This window comes from Neoarius graeffei, chromosome 5, assembly GCF_027579695.1.
Source record: "Neoarius graeffei isolate fNeoGra1 chromosome 5, fNeoGra1.pri, whole genome shotgun sequence".
Lineage (NCBI taxonomy): Eukaryota > Metazoa > Chordata > Actinopteri > Siluriformes > Ariidae > Neoarius > Neoarius graeffei.
In genome coordinates, this window is record NC_083573.1 from 100,316,866 (window position 1) to 100,336,358 (window position 19,493).

General features: G+C 41.6%; 1 protein-coding gene across 2 annotated transcripts in view; it reads right to left on the reverse strand.

The window, feature by feature from the left end:
- LOC132887157 (NACHT, LRR and PYD domains-containing protein 12-like) overlaps window positions 1-19,493 on the reverse strand; it is an 85,971-nt gene that overhangs the window by 52,641 nt on the left and 13,837 nt on the right. For both annotated transcript variants that reach the window (XM_060922619.1, XM_060922618.1), the window contains exons 7-8: window positions 9,129-9,302; window positions 3,123-3,296 (exon numbers count right to left, since the gene is read on the reverse strand). In XM_060922619.1, the coding sequence (XP_060778602.1) occupies window positions 3,123-3,296; window positions 9,129-9,302 (348 nt within the window). The remainder of the gene's footprint in view (window positions 1-3,122; window positions 3,297-9,128; window positions 9,303-19,493) is intronic.

The following is a 19,493-nucleotide window of genomic DNA, read 5'->3' on the forward strand; positions in this document are numbered from 1 at the left end:
TTTACATATAGGTGGTTCTGGAGCAAACATGAGAGCACTGAGCTGATGTGCTCATAGTGGATGCTCTCATCTGGGGAGCAGATTAGGATGTTGTTGATATATGCGAAATGAACCTCCCAAACATGTCTCTGAGCATGTCATTGACGAGACACTGGAAGACACTTGGTGCACAAGAAAGGCCATATGGCATGACCAGGTACTCAAAGTGGCCAAAGGTGGTGCTAAACATGGTCTTCCATTCATCCCCCTCACGGATCCTGACCAGGTTGTAGGCAGTATGAAGGTTTAGTTTAGAAAAGATTTTGGCTGATCTGAGCTGTTCTAGGGCTGAAGGTACCAGCAGTAGTGGATAAGGGCATTTCACTGTGATCTGGTTCAGGCCCGATAGTCTATACATGGCCAGAGACCCCCTCCTTTCTTCTTGACAAAGAAGAACCCTGCTGAGGCTGGAGACGTCAAGGGTACCCCTGCTGCAGGGCTTCTTGCATGTACTCCTACATGGCAGCCTGTTCAGTTAGGGAAAAAGGATAAATACGGTTATGAGGATGAGTTGTACATGGGAAGAGGTCAATAGCAGTCGTAGGGACAGTGAGGAAGCAGACCACAGGCTTTCCCTTTACTGAAAACTTCCCCTAAATTGAGGTAACAGGAAGGAACATTGTTGAGGGAGACAGGCTGGGGACTCTTTACAGAGGTGGACGATAGTGTTAGTTGGGGAAGTTTTAAACAATTCTGTAAACAGGAAGGAGACCACTGAAGAATGTCCCATTGTTGCCATGATATCAGAGGATTGTAGAGTTGGAGCCAAGGATATCCTAATACTATGTTGTGGTGTGCAGTAAAAGTGAATAGTAGGGATATGTGCTCAGTGTGAATGGCTCCTACTTGAATCTTGAGGGGAGTTGTGCACTTACAGTCTCCTTTAGGTCCCCCATTGATGGCCTTTAGCATGATTGGTCTCAGTAGTTCATGGATGGTTAGGTGGTATTTCTGGACAATTGCACTGTTTATGAAGTGTCCTTCAACCCCTGAGTCAATGAACACAGAAAGCACATAGGTTGAGTCTGGCAGCTTTAGTAACACAGGCACTTGAAAAGACTCTGAGTAGTGAATAGTGTCTGAACTCACTGGATTAGGTGGGCTGGTGGCTTTGCTGGGCTAGCTGTCTCACGGGGGTTGAATGGGGCATTTAGAGATCTGATAGCCAGCATCTCCACTGTAAAAACAAAGGCCCTCCTGTCTTCTTCTCTCTCTTTCAGAACATTAGGAGTTACTGGGCTCCATAGGAGTTACTGGGCTCATGTTGTGAGAGAGAACAGGAGATAACTGTAGTGAGGGTCGCTTAGGAATGAGATGATCTAGTCAGTTGGCCAGGTCAATAAGAGAGTCCAGAGAGAGATGTTTGTCATGGCAGGCCAACTCGCTGAGCACTTCTGGACACAAACCCTATCGAAACTTAGCTTTCAGTGCTGGATCATTCCAGCCTCTGCCAGCAGCTAGGGTGCAGAAGTCCAGTGCATACTCTACAACACTTCTCTCTCCCTTTTGGATCATTAATAAGCTCTCTCTGACCTCTTTTCCCTCAGGCTGGTGATCGAAAATTCTCACAAAGAGCTCCAGAAAACAGTCATAAGACGTGGTGTGTTCATTCTTATGCATCCACACCGCGCTTGCCCACTGGAGAGCATTACCTGTGAGAAGGCTGATGAACTGAGAAATCTTGTATTCATTGGTCAGCCCCGAGAGAGATGAGAAATACAGTGATCACTGAAGGAGAAATCCCTTGCGGTTGGAAATCTCTCTGGAAAACTTCTCTGGCAGAGGAATGCTTTGAGATGCACCAGCAGGAGATGAAAGACATGTGAGGATGGCCTGTGACACTACAGCAGTGAGCTGTGACAGCCTGGGATTTCTAATTAGATTAGATAAGATTAGATAAAACTTTATTGATCCCTTTGGGAGGGTTCCCTCAGGGAAATTTAAGAATTAAGACTGCTGATCATCTGCTGGTGCTCTCCAAACAAATGCCCCTGTGCATTGATCACAGTCTGTTTTGTCTCCTCTGCTGCATCCATAGATCGTGAAATATCCTGTCAGAGTGCAGGCACTTACGAATGCAAAGTGTAGTCCGGAGCGGCCATGTTTGGAGGCTGCTCTAAACTCAGGCTTTCAGCATTGTTACTGACAGTACCCCTGAGGGGATTGATTTATAATAGATTTATTTTGATCTGATGTAGTTCTATGAGCTCATTGCTATTTTTTTTTAAATCAGTATTCCATCCACACACTCATTTTTGCTCTCAATTTTCAATATACATTTTCTTAATTTTTTTTTATTTTAACCCAGCTATAAGTACACGTAAGTACAGGGGGACCACCATATCTGCTGACTTGGTCACCGCAGTTTCAGTTATCCGCAGTTTACCCCGGGCTGAAAGTACTAAGAGGAACCATCAGAATCTGGTTCATTTGAGAGCGAGAGAGAGTGAGAGAGAGAGAGAGAGAGAGAGGTCACATTCACCTAACTTTTACTCCAGTATATTGTTATAATTATTTTTGCTTTATTATTAGTTACTGCTGATGATGTCTTACTGTGAGTAGTTTATAAATTTAATTTATCATTGAAATGTATGCACATGAAAACAAGCTTTATATTTGCTCCTAACTGGGGTTTTGGTTCTTCATGTTAGATATTTGAACACATCCCCCACAGATACGGCAGTCACTCTGTATTCTAAATGCATGACTCTTAGTTTATTTCTGCTACTTTCAACAAGTGCAATTATTCTTCATATGCATTAATGGTACTGGTGTGGCTTACTGAAGGTACAGAACCAATTTTTTTTTTTGGGGGGGGCCTCAGAAGGACAGACCACACCCAGCCCAAAGTGTGGGTATGCTGTGGGACAACACTCAACTGTGCCAATGGGGCCCCACCTGGGCCCTATAGTGTGTGGCCCACACGTGCCCTGCATTTCAAACTGGTAATAGGGCCCACAGTGGGCTCAGTTTTTTGCCAGCAGTGGCCCCACATGTTTTTTTAAGGGGTATGTTTACCATGCGCGCGTGTGTGTGTGTGTGTGTGTGTGTGTGTGTGTGTGTGTGTGTGTGTGTGTCTGTACCTCAGTTTCTCCAGTGTACAGTGTGGATTCTCCAGTCCAGCAGAGAGCAGCTTCACTCCTGAATCTTGCAGGTGATTGTCCCTCAGGTTCAGTTCTCTCAGACTGGAGGAGTTTGAGCTAAGAACTGAGGACAAAACTCTACAGCTTCCATCTGTCAGATCACACCCACACAAACTGGAAGAAAAATGATGAAATATGTGAATATCTGATGGATAAATGAGGTATGTTCCATCAGTTGTGAAATAAAATGTGTTGAAAATATAAAATAGACTGTGCAAATTTACTTCAACAGATCCATATGTCTCAGCTTATATGCAACCATGTATTTAACAACAAAAAAGGGAAAGGGATGGGTAGAGGTGGACACACAAGATCTAAACAGCTGTAATTATAATCCACAAGTTGAATTTTTATTTATTCATGATATGGAATGAATCCAGAAAGGACATCTTATTATCATGGACACATTTCAATTTCTTAGAGAATAATAAATTACAGTTTAAACAACATAAATCAGTTTAGTTCACTATGTTAAAGGACCATGATATGTGTGTCAATTCGAGTCAAGTTTATTGTATAGCGCTTTTAACGACATTGTCACAAATCATCTTTACAGAAAATCAAAAACTTTAAACATTAGCTAATTTTATTGTTAATTTATCCCCAGTGGGCAAACTTGTGGCAATGGTGGCAAGGAAAAACTCCCTCAGATTACACAAGGAAGAAACCTTGAGAGGAACCAGACTCAACAGGGAACCCATTCTCATTTGGGTGATAACAGATAGCATGAGTATAAATAACTCACTTCTCTAACTGTGTCCAGTTTAGTCACAACATATAACTGTGTAAACAGGAAAATCATTATAGTTTTAACATAAAGTCTGTTTTGTTGAAGTTATAAACTGTTCATTGATGGAAACGAGTGCAAAACTGTTCATGACAACTGCAGTCCAAAAGTTAGCAAGTCGACTGCAGTCCTCAGCTATAAATGCAGTACTGTAAGTGTCTAGAGCCATCTTCCAAGTACGACTTTCAACTGTCTATATGGGGCTGTCCTCCACAGGGGCAATGTGATGATACTCCAGCCAGATGTAGGGCATCAGGATGGCTCAGGTGAGTATGAGATGCAGAAGAGGTCAGCACCATTGGTGTCTCAGGATTGACATGTAACTCAGACAGACAGAGGGAAGAACTGGGTGGGTGGTGGTGGGGGGTAGGTATGCCCAATGTCACCTAAAGAGTAAGAACAGTATACATTTTGCACTGAGTGCAAGCGGGGACTTCAGCAAAACTAACTATGACAGTATAACTAAAAGGGGAGAGCCAGAAGGTAACGCAGACATGAGGGAGCCTCAGGACAAAAAGCAGCCAGCCACTACACCATCAACAAGCCCGAATGAGTGAGTGAGTGTGTGTGTGTGTGTGGGGGGGGGGACAACAGCATCCATACATCCCAGTTTACAGGGTTCCCGCTGGCACTTGCCACACTCATCATTGACGAACATAATCCATCAGTGATGAAGAGAAATTTACTAGCAGTCATCACAGTGAAAAATGTCTTTGTCATCATTATCATAAGTCATCTTTTCTAGAAATCCCTCCACGAATCCCTCTGTTTGCTGAAATCCAATCCCAGTGAAGAGAAGGCAGGAAGCCAGAATGTAAACAATGAGCATGTGTTTGTGACCAATAAAAATCAACTACACATAATGACCAAATGAGCGCCAAGCTTTTGACCAATTGCAGTGCATCTTAATCGACCTGGTGTGGCGGTGTAATTATTTCTGCGTGAACCAAACAATGGCGCAGTCTAAGTGGATGAAGATTTTTGGGCGAGCTTCTTAAAGCACCGAAGATGATTTAAAGGCCAAAACAGTCACGGGGAGGCACACTCAGAACCCTGACCATCCCAGGCACATCAGACGATGTCAGTATTACAGGGGTCGGTTAAAAAAAAAAGCCAAAGTGAAAGTGCTGTCAGCCAGCAAGCAACTGAAGGGCTCTCTGTTTTGGGTGGCATGGAGTGTTGAGTTCCTGTGGCTAACACTGTGGCATTGTTAGGTACCATTATTTGGGGCTATAGTCCCTGGGTATTTTCACCCTCAAAAAAGTAAGAGATTAACAAACAACAACTGATTTGGATGTCATCTGGGATTTTGAATGTTGTAATATAATAATTTAGCTTAGAATTGGTGTCTTTGTGGTCTGAAATAAATATATGTGAGTGAGAAATAATATTTTTATTAAAATGATTAATTTTTCTAGTGATATTTAAGTCAATTGACACGTCTCAGTTTCCTGAGACATTATGTGTTGATGATAACTTTATAATGAGAAGACAGATACTGAAGTGAACTACATAAATTTAAAAAGAACAGTACAAAAATCACTAATAAAGATGTCATAGTCTTTGAATGTGTGTGTGGGTGTTAATATAACCTTGTAAAGTTAGATATAACCTCCCCAACCTATTGATGCCAATCTCCCTTAAAAAAAAATACAAGCCCCAGGAAAACCTGACTGAGTGCACAGTGTCATTCTGTGTTCAGTTTGTAAATTGATGGGAAAATCGGATTCCTTCACTGCTGGTTATTCCAAGATTCTTTTCGACTCTGTTCAATTGTAAATCAAGTTTTCTGTTGAAGTAAAGGGTAAAGGAAGTCCTAATACCTCTTTTGAATATTTCCCTGCTAAAATAACCTTAAGTAAGCTCAAACTAAAGAGGGTTATTTTAGCTTGATGGTGCACAGTCTCCCCAAAATCAAGTCTTTCTTATTAGAGGCTGGAGTGCCCAAATTTTATCTGTACAAATATTTGAATTGTGCCAGTTTGGTTGGTATAAACATGTATTAAGTCCACTTTGATAAATTGGTAACTAAGAAAAAATGCAGACGAAGAAAAAGTAAAAAAATACTTTTGACTTTATTTTTCAAGGGAAAATGTGGAGAATATTTTTCAGAACCCAGGGGGAACCCTGAGTTTACCAGAACACTCAATGCCTGAGGACCCTCCAGATCTACTCCTTCATCTCATAAAAAACTATTAACAAAAGACTTGAGAAAAAGATATGTTTTCAGACTAGACTAAAATACTGAAACTGTGTCTGAGTCCCAAACACTACTTGGAAGGCTATTCCATCACTGTGGGGCTTTGTAAGAAAAGGCTCTGCCCCGATGTAGTTGTCACTATATGAGGTACCAACAGATAGCCTGCACCTTTTAATCTAAGTAGGTGCGGTAGGTCAAAAAGTACCAGAAGTTCACTCAGGTACTGTGGTACAAGACCATTCAGTGTTTTATAGTTCAATTGTAGTATTTTATAATCAGTGCGAAATTTGATTGGGAGCCAATGCAATGTGGATATGGTAGAGGTGATGTGGTCATATCTTCTAGTTCTAGTAAGGACTCTTGCTGCTGCATTTTGAACTAACTGAAGCTTGTTTATACACTTACTGGAACATCCAGACAGTAAGACATTACAGTAATGCAACCTAGAGGTAACAAAAGCATGAACAAGTTTTTCTGCATCATGTAGTGACATTATATTTCTTATCTTACCAATATTTCTGAGATGAAAGAAAGCTATCTGGGTAATGTTATCGATATGAGTTTCAAACAAAAGATTGGAGTCAATGATCACCCCAAGGTCTTTTACTGCTACACATGAAAAAAGAGAAAAGCCATCCAAAGTTACTATGTAATCAGAAAACTGCTAGTTTAAAGGATTTGGGTACATAGCCGATTCTAAGGGAATAATTTATTATTTTAAGAAGAGGTTCAATTGCTCCTGGTATTATCTGTTTGAAGAGTCATGTAGGTAAGGAATCTGGTACACAAGTTGAAGATTTCAATGTGAAGATTAATGAAATTAGTTCAATTTCTCTAAGGGGAGTAAAACATTCTAATTGCTGAGCTGATACAGTTTTATTGTTAACTACAGGGTTACTGAAAGTGTCTGGCCTTAAATTAGTAGTTTGAATTTTTTGCTGGATATTTTCAATTTTGTCATTGAAAAAAAATTATGAAGTCATTGCTACTACATATTGCAGGTCTATAATAGTCTTTTTCCTAGTGAATTTTGCTACAGTATTAAATAGTAATCTAGGATTATTTTTGTTATCCTCTATTAGGGTAGAGAGATGCATTGCTCTAGCAGCACTAAGAGCTTTTCTATGCTTCAGGAAGCTCTCCTTCCATGCTAATTTGAATACTACCAATGTTGTTTGATGCCATCTCATCTCATTATCTCTAGCCGCTTTATCCTGTTCTACAGGGTCGGAGGCAAGCTGGAGCCTACCCCAGCTGATTATGGGCGAAAGACGGGGTACACCCTGGACAAGTCGCCAGGTCATCACAGGGCTGACACATAGACACAGACAACCATTCACACTCATATTCACACCTACGGTCAATTTAGAATCACCAGTTAACCTAACCTGCATGTCTTTGGACTGTGGGGGAAACCGGAGGACCTGGAGGAAACCCACACAGACACGGGGAGAACATGCAAACTCCGCACAGAAAGGCCCTCGCCGGCCACGGGGCTCAAACCCGGACCTTTTTGCTGTGATGTGACAGCGCTAACCACTACACCACAGTGCCACCCTCTGTTTGATGCCATTTACGTTCTCATTTTTGAGTGGTCTGTTTTAATGTGTGAGTGTAATCATTATACCAAGTTGCTATTTTTTTTTCTCTCTAATCATTTTTCTTTTAAGTGGAGCCACATTATCTAAAGTATAGCAGAACGTTGACTCTAAGCATTCAGTTGCCTGATCAAGTTCTGTGGAGTCTAAAGGCCTCTGCATGCTCTTGCGACAAGGCTTTCGCAGATAGCTTTTCGCAGACAGTTGTAATTTATCGTTGAGCGGGGAGTAATAGGTGTGCGCGATGTTATTCACCGGCACAACGCAAGGGGGCGCGAAGTCGTTAGGAGTAGTTGGTAGGTGTGGTTAGTGGAGTGTTTATCCTCCGGTTACTTATAATGACTAGAACTTTTTTTTTTATAATGACTAGAACTGGAGTCGTATAGATGTATGTACTTCCTCAATCAACCGCTCTTCATGCTGCTCCATCTTCGCTCGTGTTTTTAAAAATGCCGGTCGTGAAAACAAACCAAACCGGGAAAGTAGGGAAGCGGAAGTGCGTGTACAGCGGATGTAGAGTGGACCAATCAGAGCCCTCTTGTCTGCAACGCTGTCTGCGAGGCTTCTGCGGTGGTCACAATTTTTGGGAGGTGCGCGCAGAGTGTCTGCGAAGGTGGGGGGGCTACGCAGACACTGTCTGCGACGCTATCTGCGAGGACTGGGTTGTCAGCATAAATTGGCCTTAACAGTGATCCAATAAAAGCTGATAATTCTGGGAGACTATTGATAAAACTTTGTGCAGTAGTTGACATGAATGTACATTTAACACAGTAGCGTGGCAAGGTGCATATATTATTGCTCAGACATATTTTGAATAAGATGAGATAATTATATAAGGTAGCTTCAGTCTGGGGAAGTGTGACTATATTTTCTATATTTAATTTGAATGTTAGTATTAGATCGAAAGTGTGACCACCATTATGGGTAGGTTCTATGACATTCTGATTAACCCCTACTGAATCTAAAATGGATGTGAACACTGTTTTCAGAGGGTCTTCGGGATTATCAAAGTGAATATTAAAATATCCAAAAATAAAAGCTTTGTCTAAAGAAATAACAAGGTCTGAGATGAAAGCCGCAAATTCAGAAAGAAACTCAGAATATGGCCCCAGGGACCTGTCGATAATAAATAATGGAATTGACTGGGTAGACTTATTTTTTGAGGCTACATATATGTCATTAGTATGAAGAACTTCAAATGTATTGAATTTATTACCGGGTTTTTGTGTTACACCTAGATAACCATTATAAATAACCATGACACCTCCTCCTCAACCAGTTAGACGAGGCTGGTGTATATAACTGTATCCAGGAGGACTAGCTTTATTAATGTGTGTGTGTGTGTGTGTGTGTGTGTGTACCTCAGCGTCTCCAGGATACATTGTGGATTCTCCAGTCCAGCAAAGAGCAACTTCACTCCTGAATCCTGCAGGTTATTATTACTCAAGTCCAGTTCTCTTAGTCTGGAGGAGTTTGAGCTGAGAACTGAGGACAGAACTCTACAGCTTTCCTCTGTCAGATTACACCCACACAGACTGGAAGAGAAATGATGAAATACACAGCCATAATGCAACCAAACTTTTCCATGTAATAGAAATGAGTGTGTGTTTCTCTCACACACAGAAATCAGAGGACAGGACACCACATCAGCACATTTACAGGAGCAGCAACATCTTTCTGCACTCCACAATCTCTCAGCTACAATTTATTATCACACCATGAGCTCATGCACTTAACACACATGTGTGAGGGTGAGCAGCCTACAAACACTACACTCTGACCTGGGTTCAAGTTTCTTCAAACAAAACACACACACACACACACACACACACACACACACACACACACACACACACACACACACAGGTCTCTCTCTCTCATACACACACATACACACACACACTACTCAACTTTGTCATTCTTCCGCATACACATTATACAGAAGAACAAAGTGTTGTTCTCAACAGCCAAGGTGCTTAGACAGTGCAAACAACAAACATCATGACAAACGAGTTGACATTAAGCATTAAATAACACAAGAGCTACAGCAGGTGTGATGAGTGTGAAGAGGTAGAGATGTAAGAATAAAGTGATAGTGCACAGTTTAAAGTGACTATGTGCAGTTGTGTGTTAAATGTCCATTGTGCAGTTTGTGTAAAGAATATCTATTGTCCCTTTTTTGAGAGATGAAGGACAGATGCTTGGGAAGTCCAAAGTCTATTTTGTGTGTGTTGAATTGGGAGGCAGGTTGTTATGGGAGTGAGGTGTTGGGTGGCACCAGGTTGTTCAGGGCTCTGACAGCTTGAGGGAAGAAGCTGTTGCAGAACCTTGCAGTGCATGTCATGATGCTGCGGGACCTCTTATCTGATGGCAGAGGGTCAAACAGACTGGGAGGGGTGAGAGGGATCCTTCACAATGGCAGAGGCTCTGTGTACACAGCATGCCTGGAAGATGTCCTTGATGGAGGGGAGGGAGACCCCTATAATCCTCTCATCTGTCCTCACTACATGTTATAGCATCTTGTGTTCCAGTGTATTGCAATTCCAGAATTACACAGTGATGCAGCTGGCTAGGAAACTCTAGCAGGTGGCAAGGGAGGTGAGCTTGGTTTAACTTCCTAAGGAAGTAAAGCCTCTGTTGGGCTTTTCCCACCTGGTGAGAGATGTTTGTGGTCCAGGTGAGATCAGCTGAGATGTGGATGCTGAGGAACTTGAAGGTCTCCACCCTCTCCACACCCCTGACCTGTGTGTTTATGTTCAAGTCCATGTTTCCCCGTTCTCTCTGCACTGTGTTTGCTCACCTGCTATGCATTTGCTTTAAGTCAAACATGGCATGGAAAAGAACATAATGTGGAAAAATACTCACCACCATGTTTTGCATAGTTTGTGATTTTTGGTTTTTCTCTACTGCTCTTCCCTGTTTTTTTTTTTACTTGGATTACATCTCTTGGATTAGGAGCTTGCCTACCATTTTTGGATTGTTTTACTGTGACTCTGACTCTGGAATCTGTTTTTCTGGCTTCTTATTTGCCAGCTGTGCTCAGATTTCTCCCTGGGACTTTGTGACTGTGAATTCTGTGTTTGTCCGGCCATTCTTGGATTTCTGCAAGGGAGATTACTGACTGTGCTGCTGCAACTGCTTTCAGCCTGTGTGCCTTCACCACTTCACTCGTCAGGTACACCTCAGTCTTTTATCTGTGATTTCTGTAGCTGCTCATTGGATCCTAATCTGTACCTGTGACCTTCAGGCTGTGACAGAATTTTTTCCATCACAATAAACCCAACAGACTACAATGCTTTCAAATCACCATTGGCTAAACTGGGCTCAAATCTGGGGTCTCATCAGCAAGAAATTGGAGCAGTTCACCAGAGCATGTTCTCCATTACAGACCCTCTACAAAAGACACTCCTCCCAGATGGGATGGAGGGTTCCTGGCTGTTCAAGTTTTAAGGAGTTTACAGAGGAAATGGAGAAGGTTTGACTGTTCTCCCAAGAGCAGGGAAGCAGCAAGACAGCTAACGGAGCTGAAGTAATGTGCTTGGTCAGTTCATAATTACACCATTAAATTCTGGACTCTTGCCACAACAGGAGACTGGAATATGAGTGTGTAACACAGGTTCCAATTTCCCTTATGAAACCAGGATGAATAAATATAAACTAGCATTATATTATAATTAATTAATACTATACGATAATACATGGGCGTAGCGGACGCAGGGTACACGGGGGACATGTCCCCCGCACTTCCTGTATTTGTGCCCTCTGTCCCCTGCACTTTTTTACAGCCATTACAACCACTCAATTCATGTTTAACATGTGGAAATGCGTTTTTCCGAGCCACCTCTAAACGCATCATGAGCAGGCGGCGCTAAGGCGGCAAACAAACACCGCTGTCGTGTGTGATCAGAGACGCTTTAGAAAATATTGTATGAGTATCTTTGGTGTGATTCAGATCTGGGCAGCGCTTCTGTATGTTCAGCAAACCAGCCAAGAGGTTAAAGACTTTAGACAGTTTTTTCCAAACAAACTGTGTAAGTTGAGTAATGCTGTTGAATGTAGATAATGTTTAGCTAAAAGATGACAAATACAGTTGTGTTCAAAATTATTCAACCCCCAATGCTGTAAAGGGTTTTAGGGAATTCAGTGTACATTTGTAATTGTGTTCATAATGACATCTTACAAGGACTTGTTAAAGAACCAAATGTAACTAAAATGACATCAACTGCTTTTGTAATAAAGTACTAAATGGCCTTTTTGTGATTTCTTCATTGACACAATTATTCAACCCCTTTAAGACTACCACTCTTAAGAACAGAGGTTCATTCAAGTGTTTTCAATCAGGTATTGAAAACACCTGTGGATGTCAACGAGCATCAATCAAGCATAATAAGCACCAATTAGGCAGATTTAAAAGGACTGTGATACTCAGAACCCGTTCTCAAAAAGATTGCGTTTTGGGCACCCAAAACGTCGGTGCCGTGTGGACGCCAGGCCTAAACGATAAGCAATTGTATCGGAGTCACCTGAATCCGTTGCCGTGTGGACAGGGCCTCAGCTCCTTCTAGACATTTACTGGTGTGTTGACAAACATGGTGAAGGCAAGAGAATGGTCCCAGAAGACAAGAGAAGAGGTTATTTCTCTTCACAAGAATGGCAATGAATATAAGAAGATTTCCAAAATGTTAAACATTCCAAGAGATACTATCGGAAGCATCATCTGTAAATTCAAGGCAAAGGGCACAGTGGAAACGCTACCTGGTCGTGGCAGAAAGAAGATCCTGACGGCGACTGCTGTGCACTACCTGAAGCGCCAGGTGGATAAAAATCCCCGTGTGACTGGTGAGGAACTGAAAAAAGATCTGTCAGATGTGGGCATTGAGGTTTCAGCACAGACAATAAGGCGCACACTGCGTAATGACGGCCTCTATGCCAGAACTCCCAGGCGCACCCCCTTGCTGACTCCAAAGAATAAGAAATGTCGACTGCAGTATGCCAAAAGTCATGTGGACAAGCCACAAAAGTTTTGGGAAAGTGTTCTGTGGACTGATGAAACTAAATTAGAACTGTTTGGGCCCATGGACCAGCGCTATGTTTGGACCAGGCCTATGAAGAAAAGAACATCTTGCCTACTGTGAAGCATGGCAGGGGGTCAATTATGCTTTGGGGCTATTTTGCTTCTAATGGTACAGGGAAGCTTCATCGTGTGCAGGGTACCATGAATTCTCTTCAGTACCAGGAAATCTTGGAAGAAAATGTGATGGAGTCTGTCACAAACCTGTGGCTTGGGAGACGTTGGACCTTTCAACAGGACAATGATCCTAAGCACACATCCAAGTCCACTAGAGCATGGTTGAAGATGAAGGGCTGGAACATTCTGGAGTGGCCATCGCAGTCACCAGACTTAAATCCGATTGAGAACCTCTGGTGGGACCTAAAGAAGGCAGTTGCAGCGCGCAAGCCTAAGAATGTGACTGAATTGGAGGCTTTTGCCCATGAAGAATGGGCTAAGATACCCGTTGGTCGCTGCAAGACACTTGTGTCAAGCTATGCTTCATGCTTGAAAGATGTTATAACTGGAAAAGGATGTTGTACTAAGTACTAAGAATGAATGTCACTTGGGGGTTGAATAAAACTGATAATGATGTGAGCACAGAAAAGACATTTGTGGCCATTTTATTATAAATGTTATGTTATATTTGTCTAATTTACAAGTGCCTCTTTGATTTAATTGTAAATAAGATGACTGAAATTATTAAAATCAATGTCAAACTGGCCAAAACACTTAATTTCAGTGGGGGTTGAATAATTGTGAACACAACTGTAGATGTCAATTTAGTTAGTTAAGCTAGCTAGCTAACTTAGAGGCAGTAGTAACTAGTTACATTTACTCCGTTACATTTACTTGAGTAACTTTTTGGATAAATTGTACTCTTAAGAGTTGTTTTGTTGCAAAATATGTTTTACTTTTACTTGAGTAGTATTATTCTAAAATAACAATACTCTTACTTGAGTAACGTTACTATTTTGGCTACTCTAAGATTACTCACTTCTGGGTAGAAAATAAGAATATAAATGTATTTGTGTTCCTTTGACTGTTATTTTTGTAAAGATTTAATTATTTTTGTGGTAGTTAAAGTTTAAAGTACATGAATTTGCTGATTATTATTACTGTATTCTTGATTCTATTTCAAAATGTTGCTTTCCACATATTTTTTAATCTTTATTGCCACAATAGAAAGTGCAGGGTGAGAGAGGAGACAGTGGACCAGAGGCCAACAGGGATGATTATGCAGGGTCACAGGTGAGAAGAGAATATAACTAGCTATGTGACTACTACTATTCTTAATTCTATTTATAAATGACTGTATTTATAAATACTACTGTATTAGGCAGCAGGCATAGGTCCTACCATTTTTCTTTTGTTGCATAAACAGGTCAGGCTTTTTGTTGGGTTGGTTGCATGGTATTTTCATACCATTGTGAAGAATCTAAGATGGCGAGCCTACCATGAGGATAGACCATGTTGTCTTCTAAGGGAACAACTGCCCAGGATCTCAGCGCGAGAGGCCACGTGGTATTGTACAAGCGACATTAATTGGCTGATATAGCCTGGACATTCATTTTGTCATTTTTTCACTGCGGTCTGCAATGCATGCTATCTGGACATTTCAAGGCTGATAAGCAAGAACTGTTTATGGTGATTTGTGAATTGCAGTGGACAAATTTAATAACAATTATATTTCATTTTCTCAGGTGAATTGTGAATGTGGAAAGATAAAGTTTCCTTTTCTTTTTTTTAATGGTTAACTGGAATATATTCTGGTAAAAAGTGAATCATTAAGACAAAAGTAAGGGGGGATTAAATTAAAATAGGCCTAAAATTAGAAAAATAGAATTTAAATCCTAAAAAGAGGATAAAATAACCTTTAGTTTGATTACTAACAACTGAAACCTGAATACTTGAACAAAACCTATAGGGAAATGGGGGAATATAAAACAACAATACCAAATAATTGATAAGTTTTATTTTATTTTTGATGTTATCCTTCCCGGCTGTTCTTTTTTCAGCACCCCGCGAGCTGCTGGTCGTGGCGGCGGTCTGGCTGCTGTATTTAAGGAGAGTTTTAGATGCCGAATGTTAACCGCTAATAATTATTCCAGCTTTGAACTGCAGTTGTTTGTGATCAACCTCGCCTGCCCCGTGTTGTGTGCCACAGGCTATCATCCTCCCAAATTCAATAAGGACTTTATTCAAGAGTTCTCTGAGTTTTTGTCTGATTTTATTGCAAAGTTTGATAAATTATTGATTTGTGGAGACTTTAATATTCATGTTTGTTGTGCAGCAAATCAACTGGCTAATGAGTTTAAAAGCCTTTTGGATTCCTTTGGTCTTATCCAGTCTGTTAATGCACCAACACATGAGCATGGCCACACACTCGATCTTGTTATTTCTCACGGGCTTTCAGTTTCCCTCAGAGAAATAGTGGACACTACCATTTCGGATCACTTCTCCATTGTTTTCGATTTTGCTGCTCCCCCACCTGCCAATAAGCCTGTTTCCTTAGCTCACAGACGCCATATTTTTACTTCATCAATGACTGGAGAGTTTTCCGTTGCCTTTAGGGACTCTCAGCTGCATGCTGACAGTGGGCTGGTTTCTTCCCTTTGCCCAGAGAGTCTACTTTCCACTTTCCATTCTACCTGTTCTGCAATTCTGGATCCTGTTGCCCCTTTTTGGCAAAAAAGCATTAAGACCAAGACGGATCCCTGGTTGAATGACCACACCCGTCTGCTTAGGCAACAATGTAGACAGGCTGAATGGCGGTGGAAAAAGGACAAACTGCATGTATCCCTGGGCTGGTTAAGGGACAGTTTAGCTGCTTACCAGAGATCTCTGAAGGAGGCTAAGTCCAAATATCTGTCTTCCATTATAGCCAATAGCTCTCATCATCCTAGACTGTTATTTAATACTATTGACTCTGTTATTAATCCACGCCCCACTGTTCTGTCTGATGCCTCCGCCATAACCTGTGAAGAGTTTGTGAAGAAGGCCCTGGAGCAGGACCACAGTGAAGGTAACTCCAACAATATTCCTCGTAACCATCTTTTTGTTCCCCGTCATGTGCGAACTCAGGTGCTGCAGTGGGGTCACAGTTCCAAGCTGGCCTGTCATCCAGGAGCCACCTGAACCCTGGCTCTCATCCATGCAGTGCACATGCCCAATAAAATATTGTCCCAAACTGCTGGTAGTTGATACCTTCCCTCGTCCTTGTTTAGGGATGGTCTGTAAGTCCTAATCTGAATAGTCTCCTTCACACCCTGTCTAAACCAGTCCAAATCTTGATCCAATATCTTGACATTGTCCAAATTAAATTTGTGTCCCTTACAATGTTTGTGAATGTGTTGGGAGACTTCAGAAGATGTAAAGCTTGGTCTACAATGCTCCATACATCTTGTTTTGTGCGTCCTTTCAGTCTCACCAACATAAGATGCATTACACTGCTCCGTGGCACTTCCTTCACATTTAATTAGATACACCAGGCCACAGCCACGGTGGTGTAGTGGTTAGCGCTGTCGCCTCACAGCAAGAAGGTCCTGGGTTCGAGACCCGTGGCCAGCAAGGGCCTTTCTGTGTGGAGTTTGCATGTTCTCCCTGTGTCCGCGTGGGTTTCCTCCTGGTGCTCCGGTTTCCCCCACAGTCCAAAGACATGCAGGTTAGGTTAACTGGTGACTCTAAATTGAGCGTAGGTGTGAATGTGAGTGTGAATGGTTGTCTGTGTCTATGTGTCAGCCCTGTGATGACCTGGCGACTTGTCCAGGGTGTACCCCGCCTTTCGCCCGTAGTCAGCTGGGATAGGCTCCATCTTGCCTGCGACCCTGTAGAAGGATAAAGCAGCTAGAGATAATGAGATGAGATGAGATGAGACCAGGCCACAGCATTCACTTGTAGGGGTAGGGTCTTTAGGTTTCACCGACAACTGCCGTAAGGTATTAGTTGGTTTGAAGTGGACCTGAACCCCATATTCCTTAAAAACACTTTGAAAGTTTTCTGAAAGGTCTTTCACATAAGGTAAAGTTATGTGGGACACACATTTAGCTTTATCCGTAGACTCCACACCAGTATCTTTCCTCCTATGACCTTTATAGAACAATACAGAACACAATGCAGTGCCACTGGGATACATGATCTTAAAAATAATATTCAAATATCTTCGACATCAAAGTTTCTAGTGGTGCCTCTGTTTTGAGATTTGTATTTGGTCCATTTTTCACATTTCTTATCAAATTTTGTTTGCTGGAGTCTCAATATATATGTGAGTCTTTCCATTTTGAGTATCTCGTCGACTGTGCCCAGCCAGTTCCTCCGAGTGGGAGGGTCCTCTCTATGCCATTTCCTTGTGATTGCCTTCTTGGCCGCAGCCAGCAGAATTTGTACTAAATATCCATCTTCATGTTGTACGGTGTCCTTTGTCAGATTACACAGGTATAGTATCTCGCATGACTTTGGTAGCTCATATCCCAAAATTGTTTTAATGCCCACCCACACATCATTCCAATAATTAATCATTTTATTACATTCCCAAAATACATGACTGTGACCTGCATTCTGCTCCCCACACTGTCTCTAGCATATTTGTTGTGTATTTGAAAATTTGCTTTGTTTTGGGAGTGATAAAGAATCTAATCACATTTTTCCAGCAAAATTATTTCCACATCCTGGAGCTGGTGGTGGTTTGCTGTACATCACATATGTTAAACCAGTCCTCTTCAGATATTAGTATTTTACTTTCTTTTATCCATCCGTCTCTTATATACAGTGTAGAAGTTTTTCTGTTTTTCTGTATTCCCTGGTATAGTGTTGAAACCACTTTCCCAGCACTGTTTCTATATGCCTTACACATTGTTATTGTTACTTGATTCAACTCCTGGGGAAGATCTGGCTTTCCTTCTCAAAGAAGTCTCTAACTTGATAATATCTAAACTGGTCACAATCTTCCAGTCCAAATTCCCTCTTCAGTTTTTGAAAGCATTTAACTTTGCCCCGATCAATTATTGTGCATATTGCTGTAATTCCCTTATTTATCCATTATTCGTAATTGCTATCCATTGCCCCTGGTTTAAATTTAGGATCACAGGTCAACCAGCTCAGAATTTTTATTTCCCTTTCTAAATTGTATTTCCGAACCACTATAAACCAGATTTCCAGAGTGAATATAGCAATTGGATCAAGCATAGCCTTATATTTTTTAAACATGTCCCTGTTAGCAATCATACTCTGAATATGGTATCCCTCTCTTTTTAATTCAATATCTTTCCACCTTGCGGTATACTCAGGGTCACACCAATACACCGAAGGTCGAATATGTGCAGCATAATAATATTCTAAAAGGTTTGGTAGAGCTAAGCCACCTCTGTCCTTAGGAATCTGAAGAGTTGTAAATTTTATCCTTGGCCTCCCCCCCCCCAAATGAAACGTGAGATTTTTTTATTCCATTCTTTGAATTGTGATGTGGGGATTTCTATTGGCAATGATCAGTGATGGGAATAACGGCGTTAGAAATAAACGGTGTTACTAACGGCGTTACTTTTTTTTAGTAACGAGTAATCTAACTAATTACTTTTTACATCGTTATAACGCCGTTCCCGTTACTTACAATAAAATACTCTGCGTTACTTTATTAAAGCTGTTCTCATCTGGCACGCTGCTCGTTCAGCCTTTCTTTACTCTGCTTTCGTGTGGGGCGGGGAGATGCGAGACAACGGCATAGTAAGCCAATCAGAGTAGATTTTGACAGCATACGTAGGTAGGCCACGCCTACTGCACTGCGCACTCTTTTAATGAGAAGAGACAGCGATGGCGAGCGGTCAGCCCAGCACTGCGCTTTCACATTGGAAATACAGCCATTACTTTTCATTACTTGAAATAAAAGGCAAAAATGTCTACGTGCAATGCACATTATGTCGAGGAACAAAGCGTTTGTCCTCGTCAGTGGCCAGTAATTAGTAACATAATTTTAATAACTACAATATATTAAATTTGGGGCGGCACGGTGGTGTAGTGGTTAGCGCTGTCGCCTCACAGCAAGAAGGTCCTGGGTTCGAGCCCCGGGGCCGGTGAGCGCCTTTCTGTGTGGAGTTTGCATGTTCTCCCCGTGTCCGCGTGGGTTTCCTCCGGGTGCTCCGGTTTCCCCCACAGTCCAAAGACATGCAGGTTAGGTTGACTGGTGACTCTAAATTGACCATAGGTGTGAATGTGAGTGTGAATGGTTGTCTGTGTCTATGTGTCAGCCCTGTGATGACCTGGCGACTTGTCCAGGGTGTACCCCGCCTTTCGCCCGTAGTCAGCTGGGATAGGCTCCAGCTTGCCTGCGACCCTGTAGAACAGGATAAAGCGGCTAGAGATAATGAGATGAGATGAGATGAGATATTAAATTTGATAGATGTTTTATCTCACATTGTCCCACAAAAATATTAATATAGTGTAGATAACGTTACTAACTGGTTCTGTTAAGTGTCCATTTCAGTCATTAAACACATTTAACATTCACTTTTATTATGATTACACTAATTGAATTTGATTTTTTTTTTGAGGGAGAACAAAATGTAACGGAATAATTACTTTCCCTGGTAATTAGTTACTTTTATCACAAAGTAACTCCGTTACTAACTCAGTTACTTTTTGGGAAAAGTAACTAGTAACTATAACTAATTACTTTTCGAAAGTA